We start from the raw sequence: 23386 nt of genomic DNA, 5'->3' as shown, positions 1-23386 counted from the left end.
ACAACATTGTAAGTTGACAATAACAGCTGTTTAATTTGATCACCTGTTTATAACTGTCAGTTGTCTGTCAATGTAAAGCTAAGCCTGTTATCCTAAAAACAAAAGCCCACTGCTCTGAAAATACACATTCTGGAGTTGGAGTTCAGTGACCACCTGCCTACAGCCTGACAGACCCATTAACATGTTGCGCAATGTTAACTGTTATAAACATCCACTCCTTCAGATTATTAATGATTTCTTATGACTCATAAACAGACACTTACTCATTCTGCTACCACTCAGCATTAATTTTAACTCTAATAAAAAAGTGAAAGAGGCAAACAGTAACATGAGTTGTGTGCCAGAATAGAAATTTCAAAGGTGGACACAGTGTCTGTAGTGTTATGTCAGAGAAGCGAGCATTTCAACTTAGCATGTTTGTTTACTCTCTGATGACATATCATGGTCATTTAATAATCTTTATTTTTATCCATTAACAAGACAGACAAAACAAAATTTAAAGCTTATGTAAGAGGCTGTTTGTATAAATGCAAAAAGCTGAAGAGGTACTAAAGAGAGAGTAAAAGAGGATTGTATTATTCTTTGCAATGGAGAGCAACAGCAGCTGTGTCTTGGATTGCTCTCTACTCGACAGATCAATATGTGTTTGATAAAAGAGGATGCTTTTTGCAAACCATGGTACACATTGGTTCTGTCATGTACAGCCAATACTGACCCTACTGTATGTTGCTTGCCTGACCTTACCGAGCAAAAGACTCAGAAAGGGAATGGTAGAATAAAGGAATGATTGTCTATCATGGAAAGAACTGGGGGTTTGTATGTGGAGGTAATGGATGTCCATAGAGTAATATAAGGTCAAATGAAAAGTATAAAGAGGGCATCAGAGCATCAGAGCTGCGTAAATAGATGTCTGATGCACAGACAATGAAGTAAGTGTAGCTCTAATGGATGTCCAAAGGTGTGTGTGTGTGTGTGTGTGTGTGTGTGTGTGTGTGTGTGTGTGTGTGTGTGTGTGTGTGTGTGTGTGTGTGTGTGTGTGTGTGTGTGTATTTGCAGACACATTTATTTTTCTTAAACAAACTTTTGCAAGATTCCTTTGCCGTTCTCCTCCCATCAGCCAGGACTCACAGGTGGCCTGAGTGCATGTCACTTGCAGACACATTCAAACACAGCACAGCCTCACTTTCACACCTCCGTCTGTTTCTTCATTTACTTTACAAGGATACTTGCCAATCCGCCGTTTCATGTCAGATCGGTTAACAGGGGTCAGCTGAGGTCGTCTTATCTCCCACACTGACCAGAGATTTCTTTATAACACATACTGTAAAAACAAATGTTTTCTAGGGAAATTAAGTTCAACCAACAAACTACTTTGAGTTCTGGGAATTAACATTTCAAAGGTATTTTTGTGTACCACTTACTTAATTATTGGCATTTCACAAGTTTTTAAGTTGAGTTAAGTTACTCATAAAAAATTAAGTGGTTCTAACTAGTTTTTTTTCCATATTATTTAACATCAAAACACTGCAACTTCAAATGTTTACTTAAATCAGACACACACAGAAATATCTTTACAAAATGTGAAAGGGTGTATAGTTGTGATGCATTTTTCTGAATTTTGTAGTTTTTGTTTGTATAGCCATGGTATCTGTTACTGCTCACGCTGCAACAATTCCCATCAAATGACTGCTGCTGCTGCCAGAGGGACAAAGCATAGTTCCTGTACACCAGAGGAAAGACTTATCTGTCACATGGTGTTTATTAAGGCACCACAACAACACTTGAGGTAACTGTATGGGAATTTGGTCTCATTGCAGTTGTGGAGCACTTGGCAGGAAGTGGCGCTTAGCGTGAACCTTTTGAATACAATTACAAACACAATTTGTAACAGATTTTTTTTTTTTGCATTTGTGGTAGTTTGCAATCAAGTGCTAACTTCAGAGGCATGATGTCATGCAGGCAAGCTGGTTCTCCCTGTAATCATGTAGAGCCGGGGCTGTTTAGTGAGTGCGTATTTGTATTTCTTGTTCATGATCGCTTACGCAGTGTTGCGTGCCTCAGTCCAGCAAGGCTGGAGGCGCAAGTTCCTGTGAAAATCAACATTAGGCGCATCTGATAAGACCCAGGTTTTTGGAGATGTGGCTGTGAAACACAGACAGGAAGAGAAATCAGAGTTTGACCTGCGTTCTAAAGGCTGCCTCATCATCAAGGGAGATGAGCAGCTCATTTATCATTCCCACTGTTACAGTAACTCTCATCCAACACAGCTGTGCTTACATTAGCTTGTCCGCATTGCTAAAATTTATCTTTTTTTAAGAGATAAAACAGCCTTTTATTGGAAAGATGAGAAGAGTGCCTCTTTTAATTACATAAGGTGTCCAGTTGCAAATGTAAACACACATACACACTCACACATGTACAGCCACACTTATTTGTCACCAGCTTTTGTCAGCTGAGGGAAGTTCACGCTTAAGTGCAAGAACAAAAGGTCATTCCTTTGCTGAAAGATAACACCTTCAAAACTGTCTGAGCTGTCTGTAAAAAACTGACCCACATCAACAAGTTGTCAGTTAATGCATTATAGATGGCAATCATCCCTCCAGTGGCTGGCTATTAGAGAGACCACTAATATTATCCATTAGAGGAGCTAGTTAATCATGGTCTTTTGCTGCACTGGCTTTACTCAGATTTTTTCACTGGAAGAAGAGCTCAAAGAGAACCACATAGGATCATTTTTGAACATCTGAAAACCTTTATCAAAATTCCTTTCACCAAGCATGACTTCATTGTCTTATGTCCCAACTACAAGAAAGACACTGTGTTAAGTCTAACAGTGTATAATCTGCTCCCATTCCCTCTGCAATGCAGCTTGTAGTCGTGTGGGATCTGAGTGCGTACGGGGTGGCCCCATTCCTTTCAGTTTTATTGAGTGTAGGAATGTGGAGGTGTTCCCGAATTTGTCTTTTTCAGGAAATGAAAAATCTCCTCACTTCCCGCCACAAGAATGTCAGCAACGTTTGACGGGCAGCAGGAGGAATCACTTTGTGACCGGCACAAGCAGCATTACTTTAAAATCATAATCATACCTGTTGTTGTCTCTGTTCTTCAATAATGTTTTAGATGGAACTAGAGCTGCAATGATTAATTGATTCATAATGGGTTGTTAATTTAATCACCAACTGTTTTGATAATCAATTAATCTTTTTGAGTCACAATGTACAAATTCTCTGATTATAGCGTCTCAGATATGAATATTTTCTGGTTTCTTTAATCCTCTGCGACATTAAGTTTTGTATCTTTGGATTGTGATCAAAACAAGACATTTAAGGATGTAACCTTGGGCTTTGGGAAGCAGTGATCAACATTTTTTCACCATTTTCTGACATTTTTTGGACCAAACAACAACAAAATAATTGACAACTTAATCGATTATGAAAATAATCATTAGTTCCAGTCCTGCAGGGAGCCTAAAAATACTTGTATGTGTTGTGTGTGATGAGAGACATGGTGTGCAACCAGTAAGGTGTCCATAGTGCTGCTCTTCTTGTATGCTGATCAGATGGTTTAGCCTCTGGTCTGTGTTGCTGACCCATGAGAGGAGGTCATTTCAACTATGTTACGTGTCCACTAAAGAGTGATGTGATGTCAGGGCTCATTTTTCACACAGTACACAACCAGGCAGTTTTAGGATTTGAAGTCATGTCTGCTGGTTTCAGCCACAGTAAACAGTTTCTACACTGCATGTGTTTTTTATCAGATGTCTCCTTTCATGTGAAATGAGCGCTTGCAGGCCCAACCCGTCCTCTCTGAATATGAAAGAAATATGTAATATACATGTCATTCACCAGTGGGTGTATTAAATTAGGCCATGCTCTGATTGTGACAGTTTCTGTTAGCTGATAAAAAGGTCAGTCCCCTCTTGGTTCTGGTCTCTGAAGTTCTTTGTAGAGCGCAGCAGGACCTTCAAAGTTTAGGGGTCACACACTTCAGTGGGCATAGCTAATCCTGTCATCTGGACTTGGGTCTGAATTCCTCAGTGATGAAAGCTGTTAGAGCTTCGGTTACTAGTCCGGGTGTCAGTTTATTGCCATTACACAGCATGGCTCTGCAGGGTCGTCTGGATGAAGGAAGCTGAGGAATGGGCTCTTGGCTGTAAAATGTACTCGTTGACACACACACACTGGATTAATGTAACTTAGGCACCCTGGAGCAATATTTGCAGTGTTGCCCTTTTCTTTGGAAAACTCATCATCAGTGCTGTTCATTCATAAGCACTTCGACTATGCAGTCTTACACCACAGCATACTGTAGCTCCTGTATTCGCATGTTGACAAATAAAACTGGTTACAGTGCATTTTAGTGTGTTGTAGTCAGAAGGCCGTCTTTGTAATTATTCTAGTTTTAATGAAGGGTAAAACCAGGGAGAGGTTGTAAAAATGCTGACTGTGTTTTTCTGCTTTGTCTGAACAGATCGTGAGGACCAATCAATCCTTTGCACGTAAGTCCTGCAACTCTTACTCTCTATTAACTGTCCTCCTTTCCTCTCCTCTCCTGAGGTCATTTCTCTGTTGGATCTGGTGATAAAGCAGCTTGATGGTCTGGAAAATGAAACTGTCTCAAGATGAAGATTATAGCTGCAAGCTTAACAGGGTTATTATTTCGTGTAAAGGCAGGGTCTAACTTATTGTCCTTGAAATGTTTATATGTGTAACTTTGCAACTGTGTATGATAGATGATGAGAGCACTTACACTCTACAATACAGATAATCCCTTCTGAATTACCTGATTGTTTCGTCTCTGTGAAGTCACCCTTTCTCCATCTCCCTTCATGTTTCTCTCACCCTGAGTCAGTTGGCTGTCTCCCATCTTCCTGCTGTTTTATTTAAAGACTGGTTTCAAATAGCATTTTTTTTTTTTGCAGATGCTGGGTTGTGCAGCAGCTCTGCCCAATACTAAGGGAGTTATGAGTGTGGTTTGATGCCCTGCCTTCATCTTCTTTGGCAGAGAGTAATTAAGTGCCACAAGGTTTCAGTGTGGCTTAAGTTAACGCTGCCAATGGTCGAACAAGAGCTGTTGCGTAATCTGATCTAAATTCAGAAAATGACGCCCCCTGTTGGTGACAGTGGAGCCATTTTGGCAGAGGTACCCCACTGTTTAAGAAGTAGGGTGATCACCCAGTTAAGAGAAGCTGCTTCATCACTGTAACAACGTCCATATGGATTTAAGAATTAAAGTGTATACTAATATAAATGGAAGCACCAACAGAGAAAGATGTTGGTTAATTATACTTCATCAACATACAGTAAAGCATCTTCAAAAGTAAATGTAGTCTCATGAAAATGGAAGAGGTGGTAAAACGCCAAGAGGTAGAGAAGCCTCTGTATGTGGAAAAATGGACCCTCTCAGTTGGATGTAACATCACATGGTCTTAATATTATTTCAGATGCTAAATTGATCGTGGAGAAACACTGATTTGAAAAAAAAAAAAAAGCACTGGTTATCTGACTGGGGTGTGCAGGCCAGCTCACAACTTGTGTTTACAGGTCTGTCTCTGCTCAGTCTTACAATAAAAAAAAGGCTGCATGAACTTTGCAACAACCACTTTTAATCCAGTTAAAATGCCACAAGCCTATTTAGCATAACATAGAATTACAGAAGGTCTTGTGGAGTTATGTGGTTCAGCAGTGATGTGTTTGGAATCACAATTGCAAACCTGGGTCTGTCATACACTGGATACTTACAGTCTGTGTAAAGGAAACTAGTTGTTTTTCTCCTAAATACGTAATACATGTTTGAAAATAGTTGCTTTCAGGATGTGTTGGATGCAACTGAAATAGGGTCGGGCCAATGGATGATGCCATCGTCCATCGGGATGCCTGTCAGTCATCATCAACTGAGCCCTCTACCGTTGTAACATTGTAATTTAAAAATGCCTCAGAACTCATAAAAATGTCGGCCAAAGAGCACAAAAACGAAAGATGGGTTTATTATAATATCACCTTGCAACTGCTTTACTAAAGGTAAAACAGCAAAACAATACTGCTCAATTTGTAATAAATATTCAGCACGCATAGATGAAAAAAAAAGTTTAAAGAAAGTATATAAAAACGATATCTACGGTATCATTGCCTGTTACGATGTTTCACCATGGACATTGCCATATGCCAGTTCAGTAGACATTGCCCAACCCTAACCTGAAATATGGCCATGGTCCCCTAACACTGTTTAAGCCCCACAAACTGAGTCACAACTGCCACCACCCACCCACCTACCCCCACCGTCTCCAATGGGCAGTTCTTAGTTCATATCAGCCTGCCAGTTACAGCTCACGTTAGTTCCTATAACCCAACACTGATGAAAAAAGTACTGTCCATGTTTCAGCTTTTTCATGATTTTGAGAAGTTTGTATACTAGATTTGGCTGGGTGGTTGATAACACACGTTTCTGTGGTGAGACAAACTCAGAACACATACTTGTCTTTGCTTTACACAGACCTTTAAGTGTAATTTCACCCCCTGGTCTGAGCCTAACCCACTCACTGCATCATTTTGAAATATGCCAAAAAGTGGCAAGAGACTGAGGAGGGGTGTGGGTGGACATGCACATGTGGCTATGTAGTGTGTGAAGCAAGATAGCTGGTAGTTAGAGATAACTAAACATTAGCCACTGCTACTGCAGAAACAGAAAATCCAATGGAGCTTTGATAGTCACTATAAAGCACATTACTGGGCCTTTGTAAAAGTTTTTGTGTTGTAGTTTACCTGTAGTTGTAGCTGAGCTAACTGTTAGCAGCTCAGAGAGGCTGAGAGCAAAGTTTAGTTATTCTGTAACACATTCATGAAGGGAATCACTGCAAGGTCGTGTCTATATGCTCTATCCCAAAAAACAGAGCAGGGAGCGGCCCAGGAGACTGAGAACTTGTAGAATCTCACACTTAAGAGTTAAGAATACTGTGAACCCTCTGATGTGTGAGAGTTGTGAGGGTGATCAGCAGAAGGTGGCAGGGGATACAGACTGTTCACAAAGTCAGGGGTCCTGCCACAAGTGACCCTGTAACCCTGCATGTTCACAGCTTGTCTGTTGGGGAAAAAGGATAAATTGTGGGAAATTCAGTGAGAAATATTACTCTTGTGAAACTATGAAGACATCAAGCCAAACTGGGATGTGTAGCTAACTTGACCTATATTGTTATGCTTGTATCCTGTGTTAGAAGACTCACCCACTGAATGCTAAAACTGCAGTGCTCTATGTGCAGGGGAGCTAATAGTCAGCTAGACTAAAGCCACTGGTATGCAGCTAGATGTAGTGTTGCTGGCCTGGTTTTGGTGTTGGCGCTGGCTTTCTGGGCTCTTGGTCCTGACTGTGGGAGCTGTGGATGGCTCTGCCTGAACACAGCTATCATTAAAGATGGACCAAAAGCCTGGAAACTTTGGAAACCGGCCCACCCAACCGCAGGGTTCTCCAGTAAAACAGACTGACCGACAAAATGGATGGATTTAGAAAACAACAACAGATAGCCTGACAGCCGTTCATTCTCTCTGTCTCTCTTTGTTTGGTCTTGTCTTCGGGTTCGTCCAATCAGTCCTGACCACCATAATGATAAGCAAGAGTGATTTTGGTTACAGTTTTATGGTTTGTTTTGTCTGTACCTTGCAAAATTGTGGACAACTTACATAGATTATTCCCTATAATGTGGCTATGCCTCACAACTGAAAGCCTATAATTCATGACTGCAAGTTAAGGGTGTTGTGATTATTTGTTGGAAGTGATTAGAAAAGCAGCAGGTAAAGTGAAAACAAAGTGTGTTTATTGTCTCTCACTCCTTCCTCATTCACTCACACTTCTGCTCCCTCTGTTGGTCCATGTGTGTTTCCATGCTGTCTATCCCATTCGTTTTCAGAGGTGAATCAGGCGCTGGCAAGACCGAGAACACGAAGAAGGTCATCCAGTACCTGGCCCACGTCGCCTCGTCGCACAAAGGACGCAAAGACCACAACATTCCTGTGAGAGCCCCACTGCCTACATTTGCTTTCTCTATCCTTGACCAATCATGGCCACCAATTTTTCTTCTCCTCTCCTCTCTTCTCCACTTCTCTCCTCTCAAATACACCCCATTTTAAGTATCCTTACTGATAGATCATTTCACCTCTTAAATTAAGTACCATGTTGGAATGGTTCAACATTTTGAGAAACATACTTATTCACTTTTTAGTGTATTGTAGATCAGTATCATCCTCATATCTTTATGATAAATATAAGTCTACAGACAGCAGCTGATTAGCTAGCTAAGTACAAAGACTGCCTCTGCCCATCAGTAACAAAATCTGCCCAAGCTTACAGCCGTCAGTCGGTACACGAGAGTGGTATCAATCTATCGCCAGCTGAAAGTGAATAAGCGTCTTTCCCAAAATGTTAAACTATTCAAATAATGAATTGTATGGTTATTGTGTTCTTGTCCAAATTAAAGTGCATAGCTTAGTTTTAGCTGATAACAAGTTGTGTATTAATCCACAGCTAACCTAGTAGATTTTAATATAGCCTGACTGGTCACTGCGCCTGCATCATGTCATCCAGTGCCATTCTGCGATGCTGGGCTAAGTGTGTACTGTGGCTTGTGTCTGACATGAGCGCTTCAGGTTTTAACACTTACATTTGTCTATCCATAACAAACAGCCCGAATCTCCCAAAGCATTCAAGCTCCAGGCAAGTGTATCTCCCGCTTTCTCGAAAAGAGTGTGTGGTCTATTCTGATGTTTGTGTGAACATGCATGCCCCCCCCTCTCTAAATCTCTGCCGCTTCAATAATGATGTTGACAGACTAATCTAAGCTTCTCTCTTTATGAGGTATTTGTTTGTGCTGGCTCAGTCTTCTCACATGATTATTTTGAAGCCCAGTGAATCTGCCATTAAACCAGCAGGCTCATGATACTGCGGTACTTTGTTTTATCAGTTGGTTGGGATTTATTAGAACAGTTGAAAACTGAGATGTTTTATTAGAAGCATAATTCGTCAAATGCCAAAAAAAGCAGTATTCAAATTAAGTGCTAGTCAGGCATCAACTGACTGTGTGTAGCCTGTCTGTGTAGGTTCATCAGTTTCTGGGGTTTACATGGTGTTTAGGAAGAGCACATGAGCTAAGAAGTGTGAAAATCAGACCACAGCCGCACTAAACATCTCTCCTCATGTTTTATGCAGAGCTTCACCTTTTACATTTTAGTGAAGTAAATTTACAAACCTCAGTTCCAACAAAATTGGAATGTTGTGTAAAACGCAAATAAAAATTGAATATAATGATTTGCAAATCCTTTTCGCCCTCTTCTCAGTTGAAAACGGTACAAAGAAAAGATACTTAATATTCGAGCTGTAAATATAAATTCAATCCGAATTCAATGCCAGCAACACATTTAAAAAAAAGTTGGGGTAAAGTTCAAAAGCCAGCGTCTGTGATGGTATCGGGGTGTGTCGGTGCCTAGAACATAAAGGTTTAGGAGCAACACATGCTGCCATGCAGACAATAGCAACTCTTTTGTAAGAATGTCCCCGTGCATTTCAGCCAGACAATACCAAGACACATTCTGTCATGTGTTATAACAGAGTAACTTCTTGGTAAAAGATTTCAGGTACTAGACTGACCTGCCTGCAGTCCAGACCTGTCTCCCACTGAAAATGTGTGTTGCATTATGAAGTGCAAAATACAACATACTGGAGTCGTATATCAAGCAAGAATGGGACAGAATTTCACTTTCAAAACTGAAGCAGTTAGTGTCCCAAGTCCCCAAACGCTTACTAAGTGTTGTTAAAAGAACAGGTGATGTATCACAGTGGTAAACATTCTCCTGTCCCAACTTTTTTGGAACATGTTGCAGGAACCAAATTCAGAATGAGCGTATATTTGCAAGAAACAATAAAACTGATCACATTAAACATTAAATATATTATCTTTGTACTGTATTCAGTCAAATGTAGGTTCAAAAGTTTTTGCATGCCATTGCATTCTGTTATTATTCCTGTTTTACACAATGTCCCACCTCTCTTGAAATTGTTGCATATGATACATGCCCAGGTGTAAAGTGAAGGTATCAAAGATGATGAAATCATTTTAATATTCATGCATGTTTTCCATTGGTGATATACTCTAGATGCATGTGTGTAGTTTGTAGAGCATTTCAGTTAATAATTCATCCGCCTCTTTTTTAGCCTTGGCTGTGATAATATTATTCCAGTAACCAACTGTGTGGCCAGTCAGTAACCAAACACAGGGGATGTTCCTATTGTTGTAGCCTCACCTGGATTTATAGATTTTAATCCACACTGTTTTTTCCCAGAAGTAACACAAATGAGGCACTGCTGACACAGTATTGAATTTGCCCCAGCTCCATCATCTGTCTCTTGTGCTCTCTACAAAACTTGATATTTTCTGGCTCACCTCTTCCCTGCTTGATTTATCCAAGAGCTATTTTTCTGTCTCCCCCCAAACCACTGCCTGATGTTTCTGTGTCCTCACTAAATCTAATAACTATCGTCTTAACTGAAACCTCTAACCTGCAGCTTTGAGCGCACACAATCCGGGCGAATGCCTGCTTAATATGCTGCGTTTCAGTAGCTGAGAGTGAGAAGCTGTGTCTCGGGGCCTCGGTGCTCCCCTGCCAGAGAACACCATCCACGCTGACCTCCTTAACGCTGCTTCCCTTCTGCGTTGCATTACGGCCGCCTCTGAGCACAGGCCAGAGGAATGTAGAGCCAGGGATCGAGGGAGGGCGAAGATATGGTGGAGGAGAGAGGTTTGAAAAGGTGGGGGGGGTGAAAACGTGGAGAAGAGGTACAGCAAACCAGAAGAAACCAGACTTTTATATTTCTCTCAGTCAGAAAGACAGGGGAATGTCTGTTTATTCTTTACTTATACAGGCATGTATGCGGTTATTCTGTATAAGTCAGAGCCTGAGAAGTTTTTTCTCCCCTCTTTCCTTGCTCTGTTTCTGCTACAGGTCAAAGAATTAGAATTTTCTCAGTTGCGTTCTGTCAGTCTCCATTTCCTTGCTTTCTGTGTTCAACAGCACACCTAAGTAGGGCTACAGGTGATCCCATGTTTCTCTCGAAGGCTGTTTTTGGCTGGCCTCGTAGCATCAGCCAGCCAGACAGCACGTCAGGCCTCATGCAAACCTTACTCTGTCCAGAGGAGTATCCTGGACTCAGATCAAGGCACGATCTGATCTGCTGTAGGGGCTATTTCTGTACAGCCAGCGCCCTGGATAGAGAAGATTGTGTCATGTGTAGAGGGCTGTTGGGAATGTCCCAACCGCCTATCAACCCAGGTTTTGAGATTTGAGGGGAAGCCATCATTACCCTCGTGTTGGTACAGTCGTGGTGGATATATAGGGTATATCATCACAACCAGAGGAATGTGCAGGCCGGAAGAAGGCTCTCACTCATCAACCGCAAGTAACCACACAGTGTAGGGCATATGTTGAAACACACTCGCTATATTGCCTTTGTGGTTTCACGAGTTCCATCAAACTATTTGGTTGTTTTGGCCCCGTTAACGTGTCGAGTTCCCCTGACAAAAATCACATTGTGCTGCAGTTGAGTAAAGTAAAGCCAACAGAGCCATGATGAACTGCTGACTGTCTGAAAGATTGGTTTAGCGTATTACCTTTGCTTTTTTTTTTCTTTAGCTGCTCTGTTATGAAGACTTGATTTTGCCTCACCAGCTTGTGTATGTCTTGGCAGTCACATGAAAATGTGTTAAATAGTGATAAAAGATTGGTCACCTGGTGCCAGGCCTTAAAGTGTTTGACAGCCAGTAGGCTTCTTACCTCTCCGTCTTTCTCCACAGGGTGAGTTGGAACGCCAGCTCCTGCAAGCCAACCCCATCCTCGAATCTTTTGGCAATGCCAAGACAGTGAAAAATGACAACTCGTCTCGATTCGTAAGTTTACGGCTCCTGTTTAAATGATCATTCTCTTGATTTAAACATATGCAGACAGTATCCTGAAGGGAAACAGATTTACGTAAGCCCCTCGTTAACTATCAGTGCAGTTTACATTTGCCTCAACATGTATGTACAAAGAAATTTACGCAATCTAAACAACCAAACCAACTAAGCTGAAACACAGATGCTTCTATTCCCAACTTATTGTATAAAGATAAATAAGTGTTTCACATATAGAATATCTTAAATAGAAGATGTTTCTCCTAAATATTTACAGTCTGTGGAGGGATTCTTAAGGTTAGCTGTACAGGTGTGTAAAAGATCTCTCTTCATTTTTTTTCTCCTGTACTTTACCTTGAACTAGACTGATTTGCATTTATTTGGGATAAAAAACAAACTGCAAAATTGTACAAAACCTATGAGAAACACAGATGAGAAGACTATTATTACGAAGCAACAGCCAACAGTTGGATTTTTTTAAAATTTTAGTTACGTAACTTTAGAATATTTGATAAAAACAGTATTATAAAGTGGACTGATGCTGTGTCTGTTTTTTTGTTATGTCCAATCTTGTACTGATGAGTTGCAGGCATCACAGCAATTCTCGCTCTGAGCATTTTAAATTGTTGTATGACTAAGTAAACCATGTGGCCCAGATTAACCACCATGGTGTCCAGACCTCATGAATCACCAGCTGTGTCAGATGAGAAGTGATGAAGACCAGTAGACAGATGGGCACACGTATTCACACACGCTTACACACAAACACATTCACTGTCCGGAAACCACAAACATGCCTGAGATTCTTTCTGACCTGTTAACCTGGCTTTTCCTAATATAGACATTCTTATTCCACCGTGTCTCTGTCATGTGCAAAGTGATATTTGAAATGCAGTGCAAAGGGAGGATAAATATACGTAAACATACACACACAAACACATACAGTGCAGTACAGTACACACTGACATCATCTGGTTTAATGCCTCTGGCCAGCGACAGCTCTGACTAGAGGCATTATATTTTCGGGTTGTCCAGCTATCCATCCCAAAGTTGTGAATGCAATATCTTGCCTTGGTGGAGTTGTTCAAACTTGGCACAAATTTCAACTTAAACCAAATAATGATTGGGGTTTGGTGGTCAAAAGTCACTGTAACTCACAGCCAAAACATTTGATACACTTAATACATTTCATTCAGTTCCTTCAAAGTCTTTACTACATGCATTATATCAGTCTGGACAGACATGAATGTAAACTTCAGCTTGACTGGTTGGCAGAGGCATGCAACCGCTAGGCAGTAATTCTAGTTTTAATTAACCTGTCAGGGTTCTAAGTTCAACAACTGTTTTTCTAACGTAAATATGTGTGTTGTTTCCCTGCAGGGGAAGTTCATCAGAATCAACTTTGACGTCACAGGCTACATCGTCGGGGCCAATATTGAGACTTGTATCCTCATCACCTGGACAGGCTGAAGGAGCAGAAGGTCAAAGGATTGTTTCAAACACAACAAAGGGAGCTAAAACACAGGGTACACATTAAATTTTAGAGTTGAGACCAGCGGTTAGGCTGCACGACTCACCACGGCTTATGCTTAACCACAAGCATGCCATTCCCATTCTGCATATTCACCAGACAGCTAGAGGGCAGAGAGAAGGAAAAAGAAACCATGCTATTATTGTTATTCCTTCTTTTTTTTATTGAAGTTTATTTATGCCTGGTGAGGAAAATAATGGATTAGACTCTGCAGGATTATATTTCTATGTTGTAATACTTTTAGAAATCATAAAGATTTGGCCTCACAGTGATTTCTTGGAAGATCTGGGATTTGTTGGAAGATTTATTTCTTTTGTGCTTTACAAGAATTCTTCTAATAAAATAGCAATTGCTAAGAATGCTTACCAAAAAGTGATTTCATGCTCCTGTAAAACTGTCTAAGTCAGTGTATGTGGCTAAATTGATCTGTAGTTCCTCACAACAGTGGCATTATCGATGTCCTGATTTTCATGATGTAATTACCTGGTCAGTCCTTAACCTTCGCTCTCAGACCTTCTGGAGAAGTCGAGGGCCATTAGACAGGCCAAAGATGAGAGGACCTTCCACATTTTCTACCGCCTGCTGGCAGGGGCTGGAGAGCATCTCCGAAGTGAGTGTCTGACAGCAGCTATAAGGGGCAAAAGTATCAGAGCAATGATGGTGAGGTTTCATGTTTATGCCAATTAGCCTCAGGCAAAAAGACAGCTGGTTTGAATTAGCACCGGCAAGCTAATCTTTGTCTCTCGTTAACTTTTAATTGAGCTTGTTAGTACATTGTTTCCTGATGATGCAGAACGTGTTTATACATTTGAAGTCAACACTTTACAGCATATTTCTCTTATGAAATAGTGGATTTGAACTCTCACTTTCTTCCTGAGTCTAGACTGAATTGTCTTTAATGAGGGTAGATGCAAATGAAACACATACCTCATTGCAGTCAGAATATTTTCTGACCGTGAAACATGATTTAAATTGTTAGTTTTGAGGCCAAAATCAGTGTGCATTACTGTTCTAATATGCTTTACAAAAAGAAAGATACTCTGGAAAAAAGATCTTGAAAAACTTCTCTTTCCTTCCCCAGCGGACCTGCTCCTCGAAGGCTTTAACAACTACCGTTTCCTGTCAAATGGTAACATTCCCATCCCTGGCCAGCAGGACAAGGATAATTTCCAGGAGACATTGGATGCAATGCACATCATGAGCTTCTCCCATGACGAGATTGTCTGTCAGTAGCACAGTACTTCCAGATTCCACATTCTTGTTCTCATCTCATCTTATTAAAATACATTCCTTTGTTTCCTCGCTTTGCCATTACTTAATTTTCCACCCAGGAGATCAATAACGTGTTATCTTATCCCTGCCAGGCATGCTGAAGGTGGTCTCCGCCGTGCTGCAGTTTGGCAACATCGTCTTCAAGAAGGAGAGAAACACTGACCAGGCCTCCATGCCTGAGAATACAGGTAAACATCCAAATATCCACGAGTGCTCACTCCTCCACGCTGAGGTCAGTCATGATTCATCAGTCCAGAGAATGAGATGACCGCTACACTTCAGCTTCCACCACAACAGCTGCTGGAAAAAACACCATCATTACCAAATATATATACATAGTCACACTATTGTCTCACTCACTGTGAGCAAATGCTTTATTAGAAACATGATAACACTGAGGGTTACATCACATGTCATGTGTCTCTCAGTGTAAGAAAGAAGAAAGTCTAATGAATATATATTTGATTAAGTCTTCTGTCTTGCGGTCAGACTAATTAATTATACTGATCTTCTTTCCCGGACCAGGGCAGGAATTTCACAGCTGCCTTATGCCCCTCAAAAAATTATATGGCCTGTGCCCACAGCAGCCTTAATACCCCACCTGCACTGCCTCAGCTGATTTTGCGGTTTTCTCCTCTGCCTCTCTATTAATATGATTTGTAGACACCAGTGTCTTTTGTTGAGATTCTCATTGAGCAGCATCAGGTGAAATGCTGTGTGCATAATCAGTGGCGGGTTAGATTCATGCCCGGTATAAACTGCTGGAAAACTGCAGCAAATAGTGTTCATGTGGATGAGTGAGAAAGGGAGTGTGCAAATATTGACATTAACAAACAGCTAGATCTGAGTTATATATGCTTGTTTTCCCTGTGAAACGTCTGTATTTTCATTGCACTGCTGTCTATGTGCTGTCTCTCCATATGGCAACAAATTTCTGCCAATGTGATGCGAAAAAGAAGATCTAGTAAGTCATTATAATGAGAAACTTCCACAAAATGATGACTTAGTACCTCAAAATGATAAATAAAATCACCCTTAAACCTCAAGTTAAATTCCTTGTTTCTGTGGACTTAAACCTAAAGTTCTTGTTTTATTTTATTATTTTAACCTAGCATCAAAGGTATCTTACTCTGAGGATAGTAAAAAACACAAATCTGTGGTCTATGAAATCTGAAGCCATACTGTATGTGAACCAGTGAAGTCTACATTCATATCAGACATATATAAGTTTACCTGTTTCCTGCTGTCTCGCACTCCCAGCGGCACAGAAGCTCTGCCATCTGCTTGGAATGAATGTTATGGAGTTCACCAGAGCTATTCTCACCCCGAGGATCAAAGTGGGACGAGACTATGTACAGAAGGCACAGACCAAAGAACAGGTGGGACGCCAAGTTGCTCTATCCATGGATCATGTTTGCATTCCATGTGTATATAATATTTTTTAACTGTTAGATAAGTGAAAACATAAATTTCAGTTTCTATAGCTGTGCTTTTGCACCTCGTTTTTGCAAACTCATCAGCCATAGGACAGGTTTAAACATCTTCCCTAGGGCTTGTTCTTACTCCTCATGATCATACCATGATAAATCACTACAAACAGCAACACAAACTTTCTATTCTTGTATTTACTCTCATGGCTCAGCTGGCAATGTATTATTAATAGTGTTTTTCATGGTAGTTCTTCCTGGTCCTGCGCTCTTTATTTTTCCTCAGGCTGACTTTGCTGTTGAAGCCCTGGCCAAGGCGACATATGAGCGGCTGTTCCGCTGGCTGGTCCACCGCATCAACAAGGCTCTGGACAGGACCAAACGCCAGGGGGCGTCTTTCATCGGTATCCTGGATATTGCTGGTTTTGAGATCTTCGAGGTGCGGACTGTGGTGCTTCACTACTAACAAACCAATTTCCAGACAACACAGGCTTCTTTCTTTTGTAGTTGTCTTCTTTTACACACAGATTAAACGGAATCGTAACATGACTTGCAAACTTCTGCTTCCTTTCAGCTGAACTCATTTGAGCAGCTGTGTATCAACTACACCAACGAGAAGCTGCAGCAGCTCTTCAACCACACCATGTTCATCCTGGAGCAGGAGGAGTACCAGAGGGAGGGCATCGAGTGGAGCTTCATCGACTTCGGCCTGGACCTGCAGCCCTGCATCGACCTCATTGAGAGGCCGGTCGGTGTTCTCCATCTGTGTGTGATTGTGTGTGTGTCTACTTATGAATACGTGCGCTTAACGACTTCTGTCTCCTCAGACTAACCCCCCTGGTATCCTCGCTCTGCTGGATGAGGAGTGCTGGTTTCCCAAGGCCACCGACCGGACCTTTATAGACAAGGTCCTCCAGGAGCAGGGCACGCACACCAAGTTTCAGAAGCCGCGTCAGCTCAAGGACAAGGCTGACTTCTGCATCATTCACTACGCAGGCAGGGTATGTGTTTCAGGCAGTTAAGGTGTCTTAAATTCTGACTGCTCTCCTGGGAGTTGTAGCTGTTTGGACCTAGTACATAAGTATGCTACAGCTCTTAGCAGACAGCTCTTAAAACCTAACAAAAATGCAGATGCAAACCATCATTCATGTCCTCTTTATGGCTGCAGATTTATCCATGTCTGTGTTTTTCTTGTGCAACATGTGAGTGTGTTTTCTGACCTGTTTTGAAGCCTTTCTCAGAGGCCCAGACATTGCTCCTCCGAAGGCGCCGTTAACCAGGCCATTGCCTGAAAACAATAGCCCAGTTGTCGCACTGCCGCTGTAGGAAACCCACATCTGGTTCACATTGGTTTTAAGATTGACTCTTTGGTGCCTGGTAGTTACATAACAGAGGTTTTCAACTTTCACCTTTGTGTGGTGGTCTGCCATCTGGAAAGAGAAAACGATACTCTTCAGCATTCCAGAGAGGATGCTTGTCAGTCGCAGCATGAAAGCCGATATCATCCCCAGAGTAGCAGTTTAATTAGGTTTACCTGTATCTTCTTCCTCTCTTGCACAAGTGTATATGAACACAATGAAGAGCATCAGTCAGTTGTGTCTAAACATCAGTCCTGGACAGGAGCCTTACCGTGACAAACAGGTGGAAACCTCAGATTCATCCAGTATTTGATTCTGGAGCCAGCAATAAATTTGAACTTCATCAAATAAATCTTGCATGACAGAGTGATACTGAAGAGGAAAATAAGTGCAAACACTGTGGGTTTGCTTTTCCAAGATTCTGATGAACCCCATATGGAGATCTTACATTCCTCATCTCAGGTTGCAGACCGTGTCAATTACTTATTATTTTCTGCTCTAATCCAAGACTCTTCATTGTGCATTAGACATTTGGAAAACACATAGAAGTTGAAAGTCATCATCGTGTTACAGAGACTAATCCTGTCAACACCCAGTGGTGCATTAAGAGCTGAATGTGCTGTCAGTCAAGTACTATATATCAGTCCCTCCAGGATTTTTCAGGCTTTTCTGGGATTGTTGTGGCCTAAAATCTCTGCAATCTAAAATCTCTTTGCAATTGAATGCAAAAGAAAAAAAGTAAAGTTTTTTTTTTTAATTAAAAATCAGGCAGCTTGTTCCAGTGAGAATAACTCTCACCTGGAACACTCTGTTCTGAGTGCTCTAAGTAATCTTACCCAAAAATGTTCAGGATTGCAAAAACTCTAACAAAATGTGCTTTATTTGTAAATGAAGAAGTGCACCTGGGGGTATGTCACAAAGAAGCTCAATCTGTTTGGAGCTCAAACTCCATGAAAACAGCACAAAATTATATGTCGAACATAGTGTTCTTTTCAGTGCCCATGACAAAATAACATAAAAAAATAAGATATACCAAAAACATTGTAGTGATTGGACAAAATTGCAAGCTTGTGAAGAATCCATGTAGACTGGTTGAATTTGTGTTAACTGTTACGATCACAACATTGTAACTTCCTGGAGGGATTGCTTTATCCTTTATTTAACCAGAGAAGCCTCATTGAGATTAAAATCTCTTTTTCAAGAGTGACCTGGCCAAGAGGGCATTATAAACATTGTTACAACAATAAACACAAAAAATACAAACCAAATACAACTGTCACACATCACAAATGAGTGAAGACAACATTTACTTAATATTTAGTACATCAACACTGGCAAAAAATAATATGAAGCATGTACAATTGTCTAAAATGATTTCTGACAAGATTCAGGAGCAGTCGCGATGACCAGGAGTATTATTTTCTCAATCCTTAAAAACTGACTGAAATTCCCCCATAGTAATCAGCTCTGTCCGTCTGTAAGTTATTCCAGGAACACGGAGGAATGTATTTAAAAACCTTTTTTTGTCTGGTTCTGTTCTGCTCTGAGCCAACATTTGTAGAATATTTAGTTGTTTCTTTTTGCACATGTATGCACACAGAAAAAAAAGGATCCAGCTCAAGGAGGGATTTATTTATGAAAGCAAAACAGTTAAAAAGTCTGTGGACATACATATGTATAATGAGCAACTAAAATAAACTTTATTCAACCTTAGTGCGAGTACCAGATGGATAGGAGTACAAACCAGCAGTGATGCTTATTATGTCAGCATTGTGTATCATTGTTTGATGTTCAGCTCACTGTATGATCCAACACACTGCGCACAGCACATCTGGTGCTGCCTGTAAGATACAACAACTGTGAGGTATTTGGACACACTATTAGAGCCAGATCTCACTGTCAGTTAAGACTAAGTACACAGTCTGTTACAGACAGGTGAAACAACAGACCAGCGACACTTCATCAGAGACTGGAAGACAGTCCTCACAAAGTGTGTTTTTAAAGCATTTTTCACTCACTGGTGTATAACAGTAATGGAAGGAAAAGGGTCGGATTACATATAGCAAAGTTAATCTGATTTGATGCTGATTTGTTTTAGGTTTTTTTGCTGTCGGGTTGCCAAACCTCGTGTAACCAAATTGTGACAGAGGTGTGACAGTACAGTTCATTATACCTTAACCTTTTCTTAAGAGCAGGTCACTGCCTTGAAAGAATTTTTATTTTTCTAATTTGTTAGAATAAAACAAGGATAATTTCTTGATGCTGAGCCTGTGTATGTTTGAGATTTTTGAAATGCGGTTGAAAATTTTGTTGTCCAGCCATGAAAATAACTCGCAGGAAACTCTGGAAATCTAAATTTAAGTCATGTTTTCTGGGATTGCCCTGTCATTAAAGACTTTTGGAGAGGGATACTCGGTGCCTTATAACATGTTTACAGATGTCATGTGCCCATGAAGAGGAGGACCATGTTTTGTTTTTTTTTCAAGAAGGGTTGAAAAGGGATAAATATCTTTTAAATATATTGCTGGTAGCTGCTAAAAAAGACCCTAATGAGGGAATCATTATCACAGTAGAGTGCAACTTTGAATGCATGGATTAACATTTCAAAGTGGAGAAGATAATGGCATATGATAACCACAACTTGGATTTATTTGTGTCTCACTGGGGAAATGGTTTAACTATGTAACACCCTGTAGACCGGACTTTATTTTTTACAAATCTATGATTTCATTTTATATTAAGGAAAAGATCACTCATCAACTGTACAGAGTATCACTGTGTTTTTTAAATTTTCCCTTGTGTTTGTTATGAATCTTAAAGCAGGGCATTTCAGACAAACGGATTATGAATGTGTCTGTATACAATATTTGAAACTGAAAATGTAAATCTAAGTGTATGTCAATACATTTATTAAAAAATAACAATAACCATGAGGAATCACTGTGTTTCTTCAGGTGGACTATAAAGCTGATGAATGGCTTATGAAGAACATGGATCCCCTGAATGACAACGTGGCCACGCTGCTGCACCAGTCAACTGACAAGTTTGTGGCTGAGCTCTGGAAAGATGGTGAGTCTCTTGACGTTTTCTTTTGACTTGTAGGAGCTCATCAAGCTTATAAGTGTACAAAAGTATCTTGATAGATAATTTAATGTTCGATGTGCAACTAAACCTGCAATCATCCTTATCGTTACACACTGTACCTATTGTAAAGTGAACACGTGAGAAACAAAAAGAAGAGTATTTAAAAGTGTATGGTAGCGTTGGTACTGTGAGCATGTTAGCATGCTGAAGTTTAATGGTGTCTAAATCAGCCTCTCAGAGCCTCCAGCATGACTGTAGACTCTTGCAGAACATATTATAAACAACTGAACCTGTCTGAGTGTCATTCAGCACTATGTTTTATGGTTTTGCTAATGAGGTTTTTGAGTTTTTCCAGGAAACACATGAAGCGTAAGCGAGGTAAACCACAGTCACTCCTCCCTCAGGCTGAATGACAGATTTATTGCTAATCCTGTAATTTCTTCCCCAGAGAGTACACTGTTAATATTTCAAGCAGACGTCAACCGTGGCCTTCATAATTATTATTTTAATTTGACATTGTTTTTTATGAAATCACAGACAGATGGAAACCAACATGGTTATATAACACACTCTGAACTAATATTTCTCCTGATTAATGATCAGATATGATAACCCAGCTCTTTGAATAGTGTTGCAGTGCATGAACTGACACTTACTCTTCAGTCCTCTTTTTCAGCTAATCAATGCTTGTAAAGGTTTTGTATGTTTGTGGGTGTATGAATGATGTATGTGTGTGTGTGTGTGTGTGTTTGCATGCCTGCTTTTTTTCTCTCTCTCACTCTCCTGTCTTCTTTCTCTGTCCGTGTCTCTGTTGCTGTAGACATACAGACGTTTCAGAGAGCTTCATTCTATGACAATGTGTCTGGGCTCCATGAAGCTCCAGGTGAATGATAGTAACACTTAACCTCCGTGTACCGCTGGCTTCTCCTCATAAGGTTGTCAAAATTATCCATACTTTGATACGTTTTCAATACCACGTCTTAAAAATATACAATCTCAGTTAATTATTCATATGATAGCATTGAAAGTACTGGTGCTAAGGAATTCAGGCTGATACTCTGTGACTAATAACTGAAGTAGAAGTACATACTACTTTGTTGCTGAATGTCAATAAAAAGTAAATTAAAAAAAAAGAAAGTAAGTTCAGTTCAGTCTTTATTGTCCTACCTAAGATTTGGCTTGCAGTAAAACCAGATAGTGCTCAGTGACTTTTTCTTTACCAGCATGCATGCAGGTTGTTAATTTAAGAAAAAAGAAAGAATTATCCTCTTTTGTCTTCATAGGACTTTTTTCTTTTTCTCTGTGCCGTGGTATAGAAAGACGTATCAAGTATTTTATACCAGTATTGTAAAAGTTTAAATTCTGGGCTCATGACAACATTACTCCTCACCCTCTGCAGTGGGGGGATCATTGGTTCCCTGTCCTGTGCTGGCTGCACTGTGCGCCCCTCTAAAAACTCCCCTCTGGCTTTGCATGGCTGTACTCCTGTTGTACTCAAAAGCTCTGACAGTGAAACATTTCATTCCTCCGTGACTGCTGGTGGCTTACTGCCACTATACTTATTTCAACAACTATTCTTTGATTGATAAGGCAGGTAAGGCATGTCTTTTTATAATTTGAGACACATAATGTTTAACTTGTTATAATTTCAAAACTGCTTTGAGGGCCATTGTACATTTTTGTTGACTAAAAGGGGTACAATAAGAAGACTGGATTGTTGGGACACTGTTTAGAGAAGCTGTCACCACACCTAAAAAGTGCAAATATTCCCTATCCACTCAATAAATATTTATTCTGTGCAAAGCTGCTGTCATTAGCTGTCCACTGAGTCCACTGACACAGTTATATTAAAAATCCCAGTGACTCTGCAATCTTTATTGCAAATCAGCAGGCGAAACTCAGAGCATGAGTGTCAAACAGTGGATGAAAAGAAATAACATTTTTAATTTAGAGGAAGAAGAGAAAGTGGAGCCAAAAGGAATATGTGTATTAAAAAAGGAATATATGGGGAACCTGCATGCCAGACATTTGTGCCATTAATCTCTTTTACGATACAAGTAAGATAAGAGTAGTGTTGTGTAGTGTTGCTGAACTGTCATGTCATATGTAGGTTTACAGAGAAACTTTTAATGGGGTCATGTTCTTGATTTGAGCACAGGTCCACTGATCAGCAGGTGGTGGTAACATACCAAGATGTGCAGCGATGCCCCAGCAAAGGCAGGAACGAAGAAGACTGCAAGCTAGTAAACATGAATGCAAACAATGCAGGATGTAAAATACTTAAAATATATTTTATGAGAATCGAAATGCATTCAGCAGTTTTCATTATTCTTTAAATCATTGCTTAACTAGTTGGATTCAGATCCCATCAAATAATTTAAAGTCATTTTGTTGGCTTTTCTATTTTCTACATTCATGTAAATAGCGCAGAACTTAAGATGCCTTTTGATGTGCATTTATCAGTCAAACCAGCATCACAAAAGCCGCTGAAGCATCCCTGCATTAATACAGGAATCTGCCTCTTTGTCTTCATCTCATTCTTCATCACCAGTCGACAGAATCGTGGGTCTGGACCAGGTTGCGGGCATGAATGAGACAGCGTTCGGTGCTGCCTACAAGACGAAGAAGGGCATGTTCCGCACCGTGGGGCAGCTGTACAAGGAGCAGTTGTCTAAGCTGATGGCCACACTGAGGAACACCAATCCCAATTTTGTCCGCTGCATCATCCCGAATCACGAGAAGAGGGTGAGTTTAAAGATGGATACAGTTACCCTGTTGCCACTAA

At 40.5% G+C, this 23386-nt stretch overlaps 1 protein-coding gene across 1 annotated transcript in view; it reads left to right on the top strand.

The window, feature by feature from the left end:
- LOC146309762 (myosin-10-like) overlaps nt 1-23386 on the top strand; it is a 66241-nt gene that overhangs the window by 29478 nt on the left and 13377 nt on the right. Inside the window, exons 4-17 of the mRNA XM_084744514.1 lie at nt 4471-4498; nt 7901-8003; nt 8674-8703; nt 11834-11926; nt 13310-13373; nt 13972-14070; nt 14542-14685; nt 14825-14920; nt 15993-16111; nt 16446-16598; nt 16734-16907; nt 16987-17160; nt 20472-20586; nt 23153-23346. Of these exons, the coding sequence (XP_084600640.1) occupies nt 4471-4498; nt 7901-8003; nt 8674-8703; nt 11834-11926; nt 13310-13373; nt 13972-14070; nt 14542-14685; nt 14825-14920; nt 15993-16111; nt 16446-16598; nt 16734-16907; nt 16987-17160; nt 20472-20586; nt 23153-23346 (1586 nt within the window). The remainder of the gene's footprint in view (nt 1-4470; nt 4499-7900; nt 8004-8673; nt 8704-11833; nt 11927-13309; nt 13374-13971; nt 14071-14541; nt 14686-14824; nt 14921-15992; nt 16112-16445; nt 16599-16733; nt 16908-16986; nt 17161-20471; nt 20587-23152; nt 23347-23386) is intronic.

This window comes from Lutjanus erythropterus, chromosome 19, assembly GCF_056507025.1.
Source record: "Lutjanus erythropterus isolate fLutEry1 chromosome 19, fLutEry1.hap2, whole genome shotgun sequence".
NCBI classification, from domain to species: Eukaryota; Metazoa; Chordata; class Actinopteri; order Lutjaniformes; family Lutjanidae; genus Lutjanus; species Lutjanus erythropterus.
The sequence above is the reverse complement of the archived record's forward strand: the minus strand, read 5'-3'. Positions and strand labels throughout refer to the sequence as shown.